Source organism: Eurytemora carolleeae, unplaced genomic scaffold, assembly GCF_000591075.1.
Source record: "Eurytemora carolleeae unplaced genomic scaffold, Eaff_2.0 scaffold1691, whole genome shotgun sequence".
In the NCBI taxonomy this organism is placed as follows: domain Eukaryota; kingdom Metazoa; phylum Arthropoda; class Copepoda; order Calanoida; family Temoridae; genus Eurytemora; species Eurytemora carolleeae.
The window spans coordinates 17,921-35,264 of record NW_019398413.1 but is presented as its reverse complement, the minus strand read 5'-3'; the positions used below and the strand labels follow the sequence as shown (position 1 = coordinate 35,264).

At 35.6% G+C, this 17,344-nt stretch overlaps 1 protein-coding gene across 1 annotated transcript in view; it reads left to right on the top strand.

Moving 5' to 3' along the window:
* Positions 1-16,745, top strand: part of LOC111717341 (uncharacterized) — a 49,010-nt gene extending 32,265 nt beyond the window's left edge. The window contains exons 11-20 of the mRNA XM_023492841.1: positions 3,357-8,156; positions 8,933-9,015; positions 9,906-9,997; positions 11,507-11,582; positions 12,165-12,347; positions 12,879-13,121; positions 13,877-14,093; positions 14,589-14,764; positions 14,914-15,942; positions 16,617-16,745. Of these exons, the coding sequence (XP_023348609.1) occupies positions 3,357-8,156; positions 8,933-9,015; positions 9,906-9,997; positions 11,507-11,582; positions 12,165-12,347; positions 12,879-13,121; positions 13,877-14,093; positions 14,589-14,764; positions 14,914-15,942; positions 16,617-16,745 (7,028 nt within the window). The remainder of the gene's footprint in view (positions 1-3,356; positions 8,157-8,932; positions 9,016-9,905; positions 9,998-11,506; positions 11,583-12,164; positions 12,348-12,878; positions 13,122-13,876; positions 14,094-14,588; positions 14,765-14,913; positions 15,943-16,616) is intronic.
* Positions 16,746-17,344: the final 599 nt, after the last annotated feature.

Here is a 17,344-nt window from a genome sequence, read left to right as displayed (position 1 = left end):
ACAGGGTGTCCCAATAAACATGGGAATTCAGTGACGAATTCGATATCGTCTTTTTAAATAATTCTTTGATTTAGTATAGTGATACCAACTGAGAAAGCTTTAATCTGTAAGAGTTTCGTCTTCTATGTTTACATTTTGTTTGTTTATGTTTTGACTGTATACTGTTGTACTTAGTAAAACAAGAAAATTGCAGTATACAAACAGAGTAAACTTGCCCGTCTTCACTGTTCATCTTGCAGAGACATTATAGACACATCTTTACAGTCTTTTACCCTTTTCATAAAATAAACTCTAGCAGGCATAATAATATTATGGCTTTTGAAATTAGGTATTACAATGCTAATTCATAACAAAGACGATATACAATTCGTCACTGAATTCCCATGTTTTTTGGGACACCCTGTAAGTAACAATGAGAGGAAGATATCGTTGTTCAGAGACATCAGAAAGACTTTACAAAATGTCGTCTTGACAATTTTTTAATCGGTTTATACTTTAATACCTAAATCTCAGTAATTATAAACATAAACAAATAGCCATGAAATATGCGGAACAGTTTTAAAGAGCTCAATATAATTATTCAATTAGAAAAGTAAATATCTGCAGCATTCCATTCGTAGGTTAAAAAGACGGCATTTTATTTATTCTTTCGATGTCTCCAAAGTTTTGGGTTGAATTATATAAAAACGTGTTGATGTCTGTTAATTTCCTTGGTTTTTCTGAAACTTAATTGGGAAATTTAAGACACTAGAGAAGCCACAATTGAAAATATTTAATTCTTATCTAGACCGTTAAGGATATCTTGTTCATTATTGAATAGAAAAAAAGTCTAAATAGTACCCAATTATTATTCGGATATGGACCTCAATAAATTGAAGGTTACTTGAAATTATGTTTACAGTCCCTTTAAGCGGTTAGGTCCTTTGAACTATGTGCAAAAATAACCTTTAAAGAAGTTGTTCAAACCCTTGCTTTACGCTTTAATCTCAACATTTTATGGGCAGTCTAATCTTTCATGTCAAATATTACATTACACATTTAAAGGTGTCAGGAAAAAAAATTCAAGTTTAGAAAAACAATTTTAGACTTTTTATCTTCCTGTGAACACGGTCTATCGGCAAATGTAGCAATTTCGATATCTGCTGATGTTTTGTAACACCCACTTTAGTAAAATGTCAAATTTAACCGTTTTGCAGTTCTACAGTCGGACAAAAAATGCATTTTGGATCATAAAACTAAATTTGCCACAAATGCCATTGGAAAATAACTATTTATAACACTGATGCTTATTTTGGCACGACGTGCTAGAAAGTTCTCGCCTTTTTAGATTCTAAAAACTAAAAAGGCGAGAATCTTTGAGATATAGAGAAAATTGAAGTCCAAAAACTTTATAGCACATTGTGCCAAAATAATAGTGATATAAGTAATTCTATGAAACGTTTGTGTACTTGTCTTAATTCAATGTCTGTTACTAGATCAAATAAGCTTTGAAACAAAGCAGAAGTCAACATATAAAGTTGATTTCAATTTTATTTTCTTTCAATTGAAAAAAAATATTTTGTAAATATCCTAAATTTTTTGGAGAAAATCCGGGAACCAATCAAAAATGTTTAGCACACGTGCTACTAAGTACAGCTAATTTAAAATTATAGCACGGTGCTATACAGCTAATATAACTTCATAGCATGATGCTTTATACTTACGATGCACGTTCATTATGAAATTCACGATGAACTGACTAAGAATGATATAGTACACAATAGTTTCATAAAAAAATTTTGCAGACTGAATTTTATCTGACAGAATTGTAATGACTGAGGACTTTGTTTTAGCTACAATTTAAAAGAATTTGATGCCAATCTTTATTTGTAAGGTGTTAAACCAACTTTTAAATTTTTTTAGTTGTTTGATCTTACAAAATTCATAGGTTGAAATACATTAAGAGTTTATCACAAAGGCTCTGTTCCTTTGTTTTGTTATAATTTTTAATTAAAAATTGGTCCGGCTTGGAACGCTATAAAGAGAGGTATCGTTATAACCATGGTTATAATGCAAGGAATTTTAATTGCAGTAGCGTATACTTTGCATACATATTGAAACCAGTTCTCTCTGGGCGGAATTTGTAAACAAGAATAGATGCATCAGTGTTCGTTTAGTATCCGAGAAGGTTAAAAGCATTAAATTTTGATAATTTTGATAACTCACATATTAGTTTCCTATGACCAGAATATTTCATTGATTTTTATGTGAAAGATGGATCTCATGTCAGACTTTGACATCCGTCTTGTGTTTACATTACCCCCCAGAGACAGTACACTGCAGTACAAAACATGCGCACACTTCTGCAATAACTTTCCTTGCATTACAATCTTGGTTATAACTCTATTTTACGTCGATGCGCTCAATTCTGAATTCAATCTGCAATGAAATGCATTTTTTTCTGCACCCAGGCCTGCAATGCAATCTCTATTTCTTGCAGCTGCACAATGCAGTTATAAAGTTAGGAATGCATTTTTGCATTCCGTCTTGTTTCCTAAAATTGCATTAATGCATGTGTGAACATTGTGCACGTAGTAATTTTTTAGCATGCTTAACTAACATTAAGATCACTTGAACATTGAATTATTTTCTTTTCACATCTTGAATACAGGGTTATCCAAAAAAGATGGGACTATATTGTTATTAGGAATGTATTACCAAAATTAACACGTAAATTGTGCAAGAGTTTCATACCGCAATTAAAAGTTTTGTATGTACATATTCGTGTCATTTTTTTTATCAAATCTTTTTATTGATAGTTTGAGATGTTGACATATCTGGATACAAATTTACACCTGATTCTTAAACCCCCCTCTCTACATTTTGTGTTTTAATGCGTTTATAAAGTGTCAGTTTACTCTCTCACTGTTCATCTTACAGTTAGTGTTGAGGGGCCTTCATGTCAGTTTCATCTTTCAAGCCTGGTTCAATTCGGGGTTTTATTTACAAATCAACCTTCAGTGATCTTAGAATTTTATTGAACACATGTCATCGAAGGAACTTAAGAATAAATTTTTTAAACCAGCAATTAGTTTTCAAGATCCTCCAATGACTTTTTAATTAAAATGCATGCTTTTTTATAAATATCAGATGTTTTGAGTAAATTTTTTTAAGTTAATTTTATTCTTTTTTTGCACAAAAGACAGCACTATGTATTCAAAAAAGAAAACTTTTTTTTGGATACATAATTTTGACCCTGACAATTATGTAAAAAGAGACAGATAAATTTTTCCATTAAATATCAACCTTTTTGTTCTCTTCTTTCATAATTCAGCAAATGTTCACTCTTTATTTCTCACACTTTTTTCTGTCCCTAGACCACGTAGTAGAGAGTTCCCGGTCAAGAAAGCGGTCAAAGTCCCAACAGTCCCGGTCAAGAAACTCAAGCAAGGACTCTCGCAAGTCCAAGTCCAAGTCAAATGAGTCGTATGAGTCTCAGCCTGAGTACATCAATATAGAAAGTCTGAAATCTGGATCAAAAAGTTTAGTCCAAAGCAAAAACAGATCACAAAGCGCTAATGGAACAAACTCTGATTGGTCCGGATCAACTAAAAACAATTTTGATTGCTCCCAACAAACTTCCTCCAACAACTCTGATTGGATAGAAACAAAAGCTGATCATGAGATTCAACCAAACCATAGTTCTGATTGGTCAACACAAAATTTGAATAAATTTGATCATAGTAGAAATAATTCTAACCTTCAGGATTATCCTAACTCTATACATTCTATTAAGAATAGTGAAGATTGGTCCCCCCGACCCAAACTGACCAATGCTATAGGTCCTGATGATTGGTATAGGGATGATTTTGATTTCAACAAAAGTCATCCTTTTATGGACGACCCTGTCCTTCTGAAGCAGTATGCTCAGATTTTAGACCTGAAATACCGAGAATCCTCGAAAGAGAAATTAGAAGAAATCTTGCAAAACCCTCAACTTTTACAACCTGCTGAGTTTAAGATGAATATGTATGAGAGAGATGGTTTAGAAGAAAAAGATAGTAAAAGGAATCCAGATCAAGGATTTAGGTATCCAGACAGTGGTTATGACACACTTCAGATGAGTTTAGATGCAGAAAGACAGAATGTGTGTGTTGATATTCAAACTGAGGAGCCTGTGGTTTTGAGGCGGGAGGGAAAAAGAAGAGAGGAGAGGAAAGTTCAAACGTGGCATTCCAGAAACTTTTCAGAATTTCAGCTCATGGAAAAAGAGGAGTCTACTGTACTACTCACAATCCAGGGACATAACTCAATAGAAGGGGCCAACAAGCGGAGCCCTAGAGAAGACAAGGTTGCCTGGTCTCCTGGAAAAGTCTATCAGGAGATTAGAAAAGAGAAAGAGGCCCCTCCTAAGAACGTTGTGAAGGAAAGATTGAGAAGTTTTGAAGCAACCCATGAAAATCCACAGGCAGAGCTGCAACAACCTGTCAAAGAAGTTAGAAATTTCAGGCCTCGCTCTAAATCTGTAAATTATAGCTCAGATGACAGTGATTATGAACACATAGATGAGAGGAAGTTAGAAAAGAAAAAGTCAGTGAAAGACCTTCTTTCAGATTTTGAGAGAAAGAGCAAGGAGTTACAGGAGAAAGAGGAAAGTTACAGAGGAATTGGGAGCTACCTCCTTCAAGATTCCAAGGAGCCAGATAAAAGAAGAGTGTTTTCTGACACAGAAACCCTAATGTATGAAACATCAAGTGATGATGAAAATTTTGATGACAAGAAAAAATCTCATGGGAAGCATAAACCTTCAGTTCATGTTGATGAAAGTTTTGATAAAACAAAGAAGAAAGAAAATGAGATTATATCTTCCCCTCCCCCTCTACCACCCAAGAACCTACCCCCCACCATGCAAGAAAACTCTCCATTCCAGCCTTCTTTATCCAAGGAGGTATTTAGGATACGTCCTATCAGCGCCCAGGGTCAAGATCAACCTGGAGAAGAAGTTGTGACACCTACAATAGGTACCTCAGTAGTAGAGGATACATATCTAGCAATGACACCTTCCAAGAGCTTGTCATCTCTGTCAGGAACCATGGGGCGGAAATCAAGTTTAACCCTTCTTTCTAGTTCACACAACAGTAGAACTTCTTTAACTTCCAGCCATGGATCTTCTCAATCCATCACTTCTCAGGGGATGCCAAGGTTTGGTTCAGAGAAAAACCTTGGTGCCATGACTCCCACTGAGGCCTTGATACAGTCTGCAACTGGATCAGTCAACCATAGCCGAACCCCTTCTCAGACACTTGTCATGGAACATCTTCAACATGAGGTTTGTCATTTTGAAGAAGAAACTTATGTAGATATGAATGAAGATGGATCTTTTATTAGAACTCCACGTTCTAGTGCAAAAGAGCCAATATTAGCTAAGCAGTATAAAAAGGAAAATCTAGATACAACTTTGACTGGAGATTCTCCAGAAAGCCCACGATATTGTGAAATTGAAGATCCAAATGAAAATGCTCATTATGAATATTTATACAAAGCTAGAACTCCTAATGCACCTCTTTATAATGAGGACTTATACCAAGAAATAGAAGATCCTGGAATTGAAATATCAGGAACTGGAACCATCAGGGAGACCAAGAAGAAAACAAATAAGAAGAAGGAACCTGAACCTTTGAGACCTATCGAAGGGCTTCCAGACATTCTTGGTAATGCGCCAACTAACAAAGGAAACAGTTCATCCGATGCAGATGATGAGTCATCAAAAGATTTTGACATTGAATTAAAGGTTCAGCAGATGATTACGCTTGACGATTCCTTCCGACCTGCATCATTTTACTTGAGCCACTCAAAATCCACCACTAATGAAAATGAGGGTGATTCTTCAGATTCTGATTTAGTTTCTCCGCCTCCAGTTCCCTCAAGTCCTCCTCCAATGGAAGAAGTACTGGGATATCACAGCTCAAGCAACTTGGATCAAATTAGTCTGAACAACATTCTTCTTTCAGCTAAATCATCATACTCTGGTAGAATGAGAAGAGAATCACAAGAAGATAAAAATCGTAGACCATCTGTGAGTTCTAGAACTTCTCAGGGCTCTCAGGGATCTCTAATCAATGGTTCCCAGCAGAGCCTAAACCGCGATCTAAGTACAATGAGCCCTCATCGCATGCATGGATCTCATCAAAGTCTTAGCTCTAGAGAACTTCCTCCAATCCCTGGACAAAGTCTTCTTGGTTCACAACAAAGTTTAGCAAGCAAAGAAATTCAATTAATTGGTTCCCGAGGCGGCACTGTTGAAAATTTAGAAATGTATAGAAACTCCCCCTATCATTCCCGTGAAGGTTCTCTGGACAATGAAATGTTTCTTTATCATCGGTTTACACAAGGTTCCTCTATAAGTGATCCATACAGAAAACATAGTTCAGATGAACTAAGCTCTGATACTGCTCTATATGAACAGGAGTACAGAAAATACCACTTAGAAAATATCCAGGAGGTGTCAAACACCCTTGAACGAACTGATTCTGGGTCCCACAATACAAGTGTCATCAGTCAGGATCTTAATATATCTTACAACAGTGTGTATGACAGCAGGCTTCAGCAATCCAAGGTTTATAAGATTGAAGACCATCCTGTGTTAAAGAAAAGAAAATCATTGGATGAGAGGCAAAGTGAAACTGGCACAGACCAATCTGTAATTGAGATGGATGAGAATCAGGAAGAATTAAGTCCACGCTCTAAAATCCCTTATTATGTCTCTGATATAATGGAAGAAGGAGAGATAAGCAGAGTAGATTCACCAGGAGAGCGACTTGTTGATGCTATCACAAAATCAATGAATGCCCTTGATGTTGAGTCTAACAGTTACTTTGAGAGCAAAAATGATGCTGAAAATGAGAGAATTAGAAAACTAAGGAGGTCGTACACTCCAGATCCATATCTCTCAAAACCCATTCTTAATGGAACCCCTGTTGAGCAAGAAACTCCTGCCAACAATGTAAGCAGATCAAAATCATTGGAAGGACTGCTGGGAGATAGCCAAGGAAGTGCACGGGATAATCTTGGATATCCAACTCAACCCAAGGTTTATTCACCACACAACTTCAATGATATATCCTCACAACCTCGACCTGCTCGAGGTCATCAGCCTCCTCCACCACCTGTGGATGTCCCACCTCTGGATATTCAGCCTCTGTCCTCTTCAGTTCTGCCTGTAGAGGACAAGGATAACTCTGTGGATGATGATGCTTGGGCAAACACTTTGAGAAGAGCAAGTTTAAAGCAGCAAAGCACTAAATCTCCAGTTGACCAAAACATTACAGCATGCAGCACCACATCAGCTGAAAGAAATATATCTAATGGATCAATGCCAAGAAGATATGAGGATCAGTTGATATCAGATGCAGGATATAAATCTCAACAGTATAGAAATGAACAAGGAAGGCAGTCTGTCCCAACTGTTATGAATGAAACTGTTCAACAATTTGTTTACCATAGTAGCACTAATGGACGCCACTCTGTAACACCTCAGTCAAACTTCAGAGGTTATACTGAAGAAACAGTTAGGCAATCACATTCCATGGTTAGAGAACACCGTGGTAAGCTCCCACCTCCAACAGCCCCAAAACCAAAGACTCCAGTTCATTTTGAATATCCTGGATCTGTTCAGGAACCAGTTAAAAGAAATGCTGTTTACAACCATGAAGCACAAAGGCAGTCTGTAGTATCCCCAGTTAACTACTCTCAGGAGTATCCAGTGACAAATTCTAGAAATTTTTTAGAGCACGGCCTCCCCAGTCCTTCATCTAGCCAGGGGTTGGGGAGGTTGGAGGGGAGTCAAACCCTTCCTGCGAGAATCAGGTATTCAGATAGCTCTGCCCGGAGTTCCCTGGACCCAGAGGAGTCTCCGAGAACAAGTAAGAGTGGATTACAAGATCCTGCAGCTCCAGTACCACCCTCACCTAGAGACTCTTTGCACTCTCAATCCTTACCAAGAACACCGGAGAAAATTCATCAATCCTTCCCTCAACATGGAAATCTTTTTACCCCTCCCCGGGGATATCCATCTCAAGAATATTTAAGATATCAGGATCAGCTTCAAGACTCACAGGAGCACTTATCTTTAAGTAGAAACTCAAAGACAAGTTTGCAAGGACATCAAAGCATAACAGGTGAATGGGTTTACATAAAAAAGACACTGAAACAATAGAAATATATATTATGAGGATCATAGATAGTAAATTTAGCTTTCTTTTTCTCTAAAACATATTTTATTTTGTATTATATTAAATTTTACTTTTTACAACCATGCACTTACTTATATAGAATTAGTTTTAATATGCACTTACTATCAAGAAATAAACACGAGGAACCTTTGTATATGTGTTAACAAAAAAAGTGTACTGCAATTTTTAGGTTAATTATTTAACAGTGAACAGCTTGTGATTATTATTTTTTCTCTAAAGCTGTATTTCATATTTTTAGTTGATTAAAAATTGGGTTTAAGATGTATCTTCATTAAAAACTACACCTTTGTTGTCGTTTTATAATTATATGAAGATTTTAAAATCAAAAATATTATATTTTTTTATGTCAAATTATAAAGTATATCTGCAAAGTGCATTTATATCTTAAAAAATTATAAAATAGTAAATTTACACTCAAGGGTTTTAAATAAAACTAAGCTCCTGCCACAATCTCCAATTTTCTTATCCCTTTATCTTTGTAACCTGACAGTGCAATCCTTGGATATTTCGCCCTTAGACTATTTGATCTAACAGGGGTCTTAGGTATTAAGTTGCAAGAATGTAAGGGATGTAAAGAATCAGACTATGTTACAAGAACTCAGTTCCTTCAGTGGTTGATTATAATAAATCCATACCCTACGGGTTCAGGGTTAATAATCAGCCTAACCCTGTATGTTCTGGGAAATAAGTACTATTTCTAGATGTCCCTGCAGCCCCTGGAAGGACAAGGAGAAGGAGTCTCAGCTCTAGCAGGAAGTCTCCTGATCTCGATACTTTGAAAAAGGTGAAAATTCCAAAACAACTTCTACTCTTCCCAACCCAATTTGACCTTTTCCCTTTTCCAATAACCTACGAGTCCCACTTTCTACCATGAAATAGTTTTAACGCAAATTTGAATTAGCCTAACCTAACCCTAAAGTTTGGGGGCAGTATGAGTAACTCTCAATTAAGCTAGGGGCATGTCTGATTTACAAAGGTACCCGTTAAATTTGTTTAATAACACTCCTTGAACTGTGTCTTATTTTAGCAACTCTCCATTCTTTCTGTAAGTAGAAATCCACGAGTCACATTTCTAGAGAAACCCCAATCTACAGGGTGTCCCAAAAAACATGGGAATTCAGTGACGAATTGGATATCGTCTTTGTTATGAATTAGCATTGTAATACCTAATTTCAAAAGCCATAATATTATTAGTCTGCTAGAGTTTATTTTATGAAAAGGGTAAAAGACTGTAAAGGTGTCTATAAGTGTCTATAATGTCTCCGCAAGATGAAGCGTGAAGACGGACAAGTTTACTCTGTTTGTATACTGCAATTTTCTTGTTTTATTAAGTACATCCTTATGCAGTCAAAACATATTCAAACAAAATGTGAACATAGCAGACGAAACTCTTACAGATTACAGCGTTTTCAGTAGGTATCACCATAATAAATCAAAGAATTATTTAAAAAGACGATATCGAATTCATCACTGAATTCCCATGTTTATTGGGACACTCTGTATTAAAATTCCATTAAACAGAACCTTTGATAGCTCGAAAAACCAGTCAAAGCTTTTAAGGATAATATTAGAAATCTTTAAGGAATCGTTAATCCTACACAATAAATGGAGATTTACATGAAATAACATTTATAGTCCCTATAACAGCACTGAATTAACCTAACCTAACCCTAGAAGCTGGGGGGTAGTTTGAGTAATATGACCGCTGGTGACCTCCTTGGGAAAACTCAAGAAGAACTGGTTCTGCTTCTTATTCAACTCAGGAGGTAGGCTTAAAGGGCTACACTTCAATCACAAGTTATAAAATTACCATTTACAGAAATAGCCAGAAACTCTGAAATAGGAAGACGACTTTAAAGTGTTTTTGATTTTGCCACAAAGAACATAGTTTAACTAGAAACTTATTAAATCACTGGTTAAGTGAAATGGATCTGTTTACACTGCACAATTGCATTGTGCTTTATGCTCGTTGGACTATTTAAATTCATAACTTGAGTCTAAAAGTCCTATTTTAGAGTTTTCTGGTAATCACTGTAAAAGAGGGTTTAAAAATAAACTGATAAAGTTTCCCTTCTGTCAGGAATTATATAGTTAAATTCTCCCTAGAAGGGAATGATTCATTTGTTGTACCGTCCCGCTTAACCTTCCGTAGTCTGTGTGTACTGTACCGTCCCACTTAACCTTCCGTAGTCTGTGTGTGTGTACTGTATATATAGTGTACACAAAAGAAATGAGTTTTTGCCACAAACTGCTAGTTTTAAATCCCTAAATCTGTTTAACCCGATGTCGTGGACCTTTCGATATTTTTAACTTTGAGTTTTGTTAGAACAAATAGTCTAAGTTTGAAAAATTAAAGGTTAACACCACCAGGATGCACAGATATAGGGATTAGAAAATTTGAGTTGTGGCGAAAACTGCCTATAAGTCGTGATAGTTTACAGTATATTCTATATATCTTGAGCTCTTGGTTTGATCTTGATTGTCTACACCCTTAATACGGTTCCTTGAGAGAATGATTCCTTCATGAAACTCTAATTTTCGTATCCAAGATTATTCATAACCTGATGTAACAATTTCTTATACCTTTGATTTTTTAATTTATCAACTTTATAGCAATATAAAATCTGTAGTCAAAACTATAAAATATTTACGGTTTAAACCATCAGGTTGCCAAGATATTGGAATACGAACATTAGAGTTTCAATCGAGGTGTCAGTCACAGTCTAGGTATAAAGCTAAGCATGAAACTGTGAAATGTCGAAAAATCCTAAAAGTAAACCCATCATACATAGCATATTCATTGTACAGTGTACACTGTCCTTATCAACATAGATCCAGCACTATAGTTTCAGTTGAAGTACATATCTCCATATAGTGTAAAGCACCGATACAAGGATTTATCTCTGATTGGATAATGAGATAGATAGAAAGATAGATGCTTCCGCTATGTAATGTATATTGGTTCAGAATGGACACTAAACACATGACTGAACCCTGATTCGATCCGGCACTAATGGACTCGGCATACAGGAGTGGGCCAGGCTGCTATGAAAAGTTGCAACTATTTTCAAGATTGGGTCTAATTTACAGTGTCGCATTGCCATGGACGTTAATTTTACAACTTACACTTTTTGGTAGCCCTAGAAATGTACATTTTATAACTATCAAGCGCTTGTTTTTAGCTATATCGTATATTCTCATATATTTGAGAGCTTGCAACCTTTGCTTGACATAAACATTTTTTTAACTAATTTCTCACACTTATCCTTTATTAGACAAGCCGCTGCTCTTCAAGAAACAGTTGATGCTTGCAAGGCTGAGCTGGATAATACAAGGAATACAGGAGAACAGGTAATTCATTTTTATCTCTTTTTTTATAAAATCGTTGACAGTAGACAAGATGTGGACTTTCCCTACAGTATTGATTCCATGCAACTGTAATTTTTTCTTTTTTTGCCAAAGTATTTGAAAAACTATATGAATAAATTCTAGTCAGAATTAAGACAAACTTTAACCTTAAGATCGATTTATCTAAATAGTTAAAGTTTAAGTTGAAATCTAAAAAGTTTTCTGCAATACAACTTTTTAAATATTTTGAAGACATTTTTTATCACCCTTTAAGATAAAATCTAGACAATTTACGATGTCGCAAAATCGGTTCAGTTTCACCTCAAAAATATAGAGTGAAAGTAAACAACTGAGCTTAAAAATATCTTTGAGGGAATTGAGTTCTTGCAACAAACTCTGCTTTTTTATTCCCTTAATCTTTGCAACCAACTGTTGGAGACTTTTGATGAATCAAACTTCTGTTTGATCAAATATCATACCTTGACTTCATCAAACTTCTGTTTGATCAAATATCATACCTTGACTTCATCAAGATATGGGGATTAGAAAAATTGAGTTTGTCCCAAAACTTAGTTCCTGTTCCAGGGTGGAGACGACCTTCGCCAGCATACCTGGGAACTTGAAGAACAGCTTGCCCGCCTGCTGCCGGTCATTGGGCTGGTGGATAACATGGTCAAACTGGGCACTCTCTACAGAGGGAACAACAACAACAAGACCAGTGTTAGTAACATCAACAAGAACAGTGTTAGTAACATCAACAAAACCCAGGTAAAAATATTTTTTTATGCGAAGCAGATGAATGCAAAATTTGCGAAAATCCACATCGTTTTCGCTTCTTCCACAAAATTAATTTTCCCGATAAAATGCGAAATTTCGCGAAAAAGTTTGCGAAATACAAAAGAAAATTTTCGCGTAAGTTTTCGTATTTTTGTGCATGATTTTTTATTTAGAGAACGTTTTCGTCTATGGTAAATTGTTTTTTCCTTAAGCATTTTATAAGCTTTAAACTTGTTTTTTAAAATGAGAACTAGCAGCATGTAAAAATCAAAAATTAATTCCTATCGCCGCACTAAAATTTAGTTATATATGTATTTAAGATGAACTATTAAACACTTTTCTAAAGAAATTGTTGTCTTCTTTATTATCATTTTCATGTATTATAATTCTTACTTTAACATGTTACTTTCTCTGTAACCATGTGTTACATTACATTTCGGAGATTTTCGGTGGATTTCAAAATGTTTGGCATTTCCTAAAATTACTTGTTATCATGTGTAATGTATAATTTATCTAATCCAGGAGTTTCTGGAATCTAGGGCTGAGAGAGCTCAGGCTCCGAGATATCCTGACCCTACCAGCTCTACTCGGTACCCTGAGAAGGTTTCATCCTACCAAGAGCCAAGGAAGGAGCTAGATCCTCGCTATAATCAGCAAAGGATGGATCAGGTTCCACTGAGACCTGATATTGATCCGAACAGACGAGTTGGAAACCTTGAGATAGAACTAGAACATGTTCAAGCTCAACTTGGAGATAGCTTAAAGGTTAGATATGTGAATTATTCAAAAAAGAAAAAAAACGAACTGAAACATTCGGGACCAGATGTTGTAAACCTTTGATATATCTTACTTTTTTTTATAACAGAATAATGGTTTGAAATATCTACGACTTCAGATTGCAAAGATATATGTATCACTTTCCACTAAACGCTAATGTACCGCAGATTACTGTAGTACCGCCGAAAGCTTAGTTGAGAGTGGTATATATTTGAACAACAGAGTTTGTGGCAAGTGTTCAGTTCCTTTCACGGCATTTTACCATTGCTTTTAAAGCAGAACTAATAATTTGACAAACAATCTTGGTGTTAAACTTTAAAGGTTGTGTGCAACAAGGAATTTATCCGGAATTTCTATAGCTTTGTTTACTATAAACAGAGTGTACTGCAAATAAATATTAGCTTCCAGCCTTGTTTTCTTACATTTACGGTTTTAGGCCACTATAAATGTGGAAGTCTCTTCCTTCATGAGTAACCCTATATTGTCTTTGATACGATTTTTGAATTGCATTTGCTTTTCGTACAAAACATTGAATTAACTTCTTTTGATTGACTTCTTGTCTTTACATAGCATATTTTTTTTTATTATAATTTTATTGACTTCTTTTCTATTAGTGTGTTTGCTCTGCGACAAATATAAATTGAATTGATCAAATGAATGCAGAGAAAACTCGGTTTCTTGGTTTGGTTGAAAAAAGACAATATGATAAAATTCTATTTTTTCCTGAAATCAAAATATTTCAGCGACTGGAAGCCAATGGCAATGAACTTGCGCATTTCGAGCGAGATATTTTCAACCTTCGGCAGCATCTTCAAGCCTCAGTGGAGAGGAATAGAGGTCGAGGTGCGGCTTCAAGAGAAACCCTGGAGGTGGAAGGACACCTGAGAACAATACAAGCCAGGGCTATGGAGCTTGAGAGAAAAAGAGGAGATATTATCAAAAATATAAATCATCTTAAAGGTAACATTTTATTATCAAATGCGAATTAAATAGTTTTAGTGGATTGACAGTTGTCTTCTTTATCAATTTGTATTATGAAAATTTATGTAATGCAATTTGAACATTTTTAAAATCATGTCAGCTTTAAAATTACAAATTGAACCATCTCAGCGACTTTTCTTAAAAAAGAGAATTAATGAAATGTATATCAATAATCATCCAGAAAAGGGTCTAACTTTTTTTGTAACTTTTGTAAGGTCTTAAAAAATTACCATTTAGCAAAATTTTTATTTTAGTAAAGGAAATAAGTCTAAGTCACAAACTCAGATTTTCTAATCCCTAATATCTCTGCAACTTGATGGTGCAAAATTTGACATTTGAAACTTAGATTATTTAATATTACAGAATTTTAAGTTTGAAATATCTAAGGTCTACGGCACTGGGTTGCAAAGATATAGGGATTACAATATTTGAGTTTGTGGCAAAGACTTAATTCCTTTATAAATCATTTTTCAGGAAAAGAGAATTATCTTTCGTCTGAGATCCGACCCTCTCCTACAGGCGTAGCTGGAGCCGAACCTGTTCCTTCTAAAAAACGTGGATTTGACACGTGGCTTGAAACTGATATTGACAATAATAAAACTAGGGACAGGGGGCCTGATACAGAACTTCAGTTGGTTCAAGAGAAAAAGGTAAACTAGAAAAATGAGGAAATATTTACAAAAAATTAACTAGATTAGAAAACTAAAGAAAAATGCAAAACAAATCTAATAATTCAACTTAAGTCAAAACAGATAAAAAACACTATATATTATTATTTTGATGTAAACATTGTGTTAAGGCGAACCAGAAGAATAACAACCCTGCCCAGCCTGTCTACATAAATACATGGGAGGAGGAACAACATAATTATGAAAACTATCATATTGCGGCAGAGCGCAATCCTTACGAAGACGACGTTCAAACAGTTCACAGTGAAGGAGTTAGGAGTGAGTATGATCCTCCTCCTCTACCTGACCGACCTGGCCAGGATGAGGTCATCCTCGGCCTCGGAGAGCTGAGCGAGGCTGACGAGAGAGTCCAGAGGTTCTATGGTATTATCCCCAAGGAGAAGCCTATTGAGATCAAGACAGTGCGCATGGTAAAGCGTGATAACAAGGAGAGGTTGAGTAAAGGACGGAGAGGAGATGATGATTCCGAATCCATTGAACTGAGTCTAGATGAAGAGGAACCCCCGCCTCCTCTACCCAGAGGAAACTACCAGAACCAGCACAGTTTCCTGAGCAACCAGCCCAACTCTATCTTCTGCTCTGAGGCGGAGCAGGCGGAGTACGACAGTGGAGTCAAGCCTCAGTTTAAACTCGGAGAGTATTACCGGAGGCAGGAATCTGTTTCTCGTCCCGGAAGTTCGTTATCGGCACACGAACGGTTGTTCGGCACAAATCGTGACGAATCTATTTCGCCCGAGATGTCCCCAGCCAAGTCAAGTCTAGCAAGCACAGATAGCGCGCAGTCAGCCCTCATGTCACCGGTGTTTAAATCCGCTGCTGCGCGCGCAATCATAGAAGAAGAGCGCAAAACTCCGATGATAATCCCGAAGGCAAAAAAGAAAAACAAAAAACGCCATTTAACAATCACCAGCAGCCATCCGGCAGCTGTTTTAGAGGCCATTAGTCGGCACGAGGCCGACCAACGAACTGCGAGGTCACGTGACGATCTTGATATTGAACGGATGTTGAAGCCACGTGATGCACCGGATATTGTTCGGTCAACCTACGGTCAGGAGAATGACTTACGGGAGGATAATATTGATAATCTGTTCGGAGCTCCAAACAAGATTAAAATACCAGAGAGATATGTACCTGAAAGGGTAAGGTTTTAAGATTTTTAAAGAATACTAGGCTTTTAGGGCACTTCGCGCCCATCTCAATTGAACATTTTCTTGTTGTATACATTGTAAAACAAACACAAAAAAGTTCGCGGATTTTATCAAAAAAATTGTGGATTTTTTAATTTAATAAAAATCCAACTTTGTTGGAGGCTGATTTATGAACTTTTGATCATCCATAAACCTTCCTTGGAGTCATGTGAGGTCCCACACAAAATTTGGTTTAGCTGGTTTAACGTTTATTGAATACGAACAAATAGACAGTCAAGCAAAGTAATTTGTATATATTGAATTTTGAAATATGGTATTGTGTATGGATCAAATCAAATGAAATTATTAGGCTTTTATATGATTTTGATCTTTATAAAAACATAAAAACAATCTATTGTTTGGTTTAAAAGGCTAAGTAATATTTTTCCTGAAGTAATGACAAAAGAACAGAATACTCTCTTCAAACTCAAATTTTTCGAATTCCTTTCTTCCTTTAATTTTATACAAAGTAACCTTGTATTTTTCAAGTTATGAAATCATGTTAAAAAAGAGAGTTTAACGCCAATCTTTGTTGAACCGAAACCTTTTTAAATTGGTTCAAATAATGACATTTTTTAATTATTTTAAACTTTTTTCTGAATTTTTTAAAAACATTATTTTTGCAGGAAAATAATGAACCTACAGCTGAAGAGAGAAGAACAAGATTAAAGAAAGCTGATTCTATTAGACGAATGTTGGTTGATACAACCTCCTCTAATCCAATACAAAAACGTAGGTTTAAAGTCCACTCTTGATTTTAAATTTATGATACAGGAAATTCTTTAATGTTTTTTGAGTCTTTAAATTCTCAAAATAAAAATATCTTTTTTTCTGAATCATTTAACAAAATGGAACTTTTATTAAACTAAAAAAATCTGTAACTTTTCTGCAGTTCATGCCCCCTCCTCCCCCTTCAGTGCTTGTTAAATATTACTTTTTTTTATTCAAAATGAAATATATGGTTCAGATGATAAATGTTAAACTTAGTTATTTTGTAACAGAAACTTGCAAATAGATCCAGACTGCCATGACAAGTTTCAAGACTGGCTTGCCTTCACAAAACTAGTTTACTTATATTTTTTGTAGCCCTGTTAATAGACAGTTGGCTGTACTGTAAACTTACAACTGTTTACTAATATTGATATACTGTAGGTTAGGCCAGAATCAAATAATAATAAACAAATATGCAGTACGCTCTCGGTATAGTTTATGGCCTATACAATTGGATTAGCGTGCATCATCACTCTATACATTATAACCTCGTTGGCAAAATTCTAATCGATTTTTGCTCAAAGAGAATAGAATATATATTAGAGTGGAATTTACTAGAAAAAAGTGTAAAACGGCCATTTTT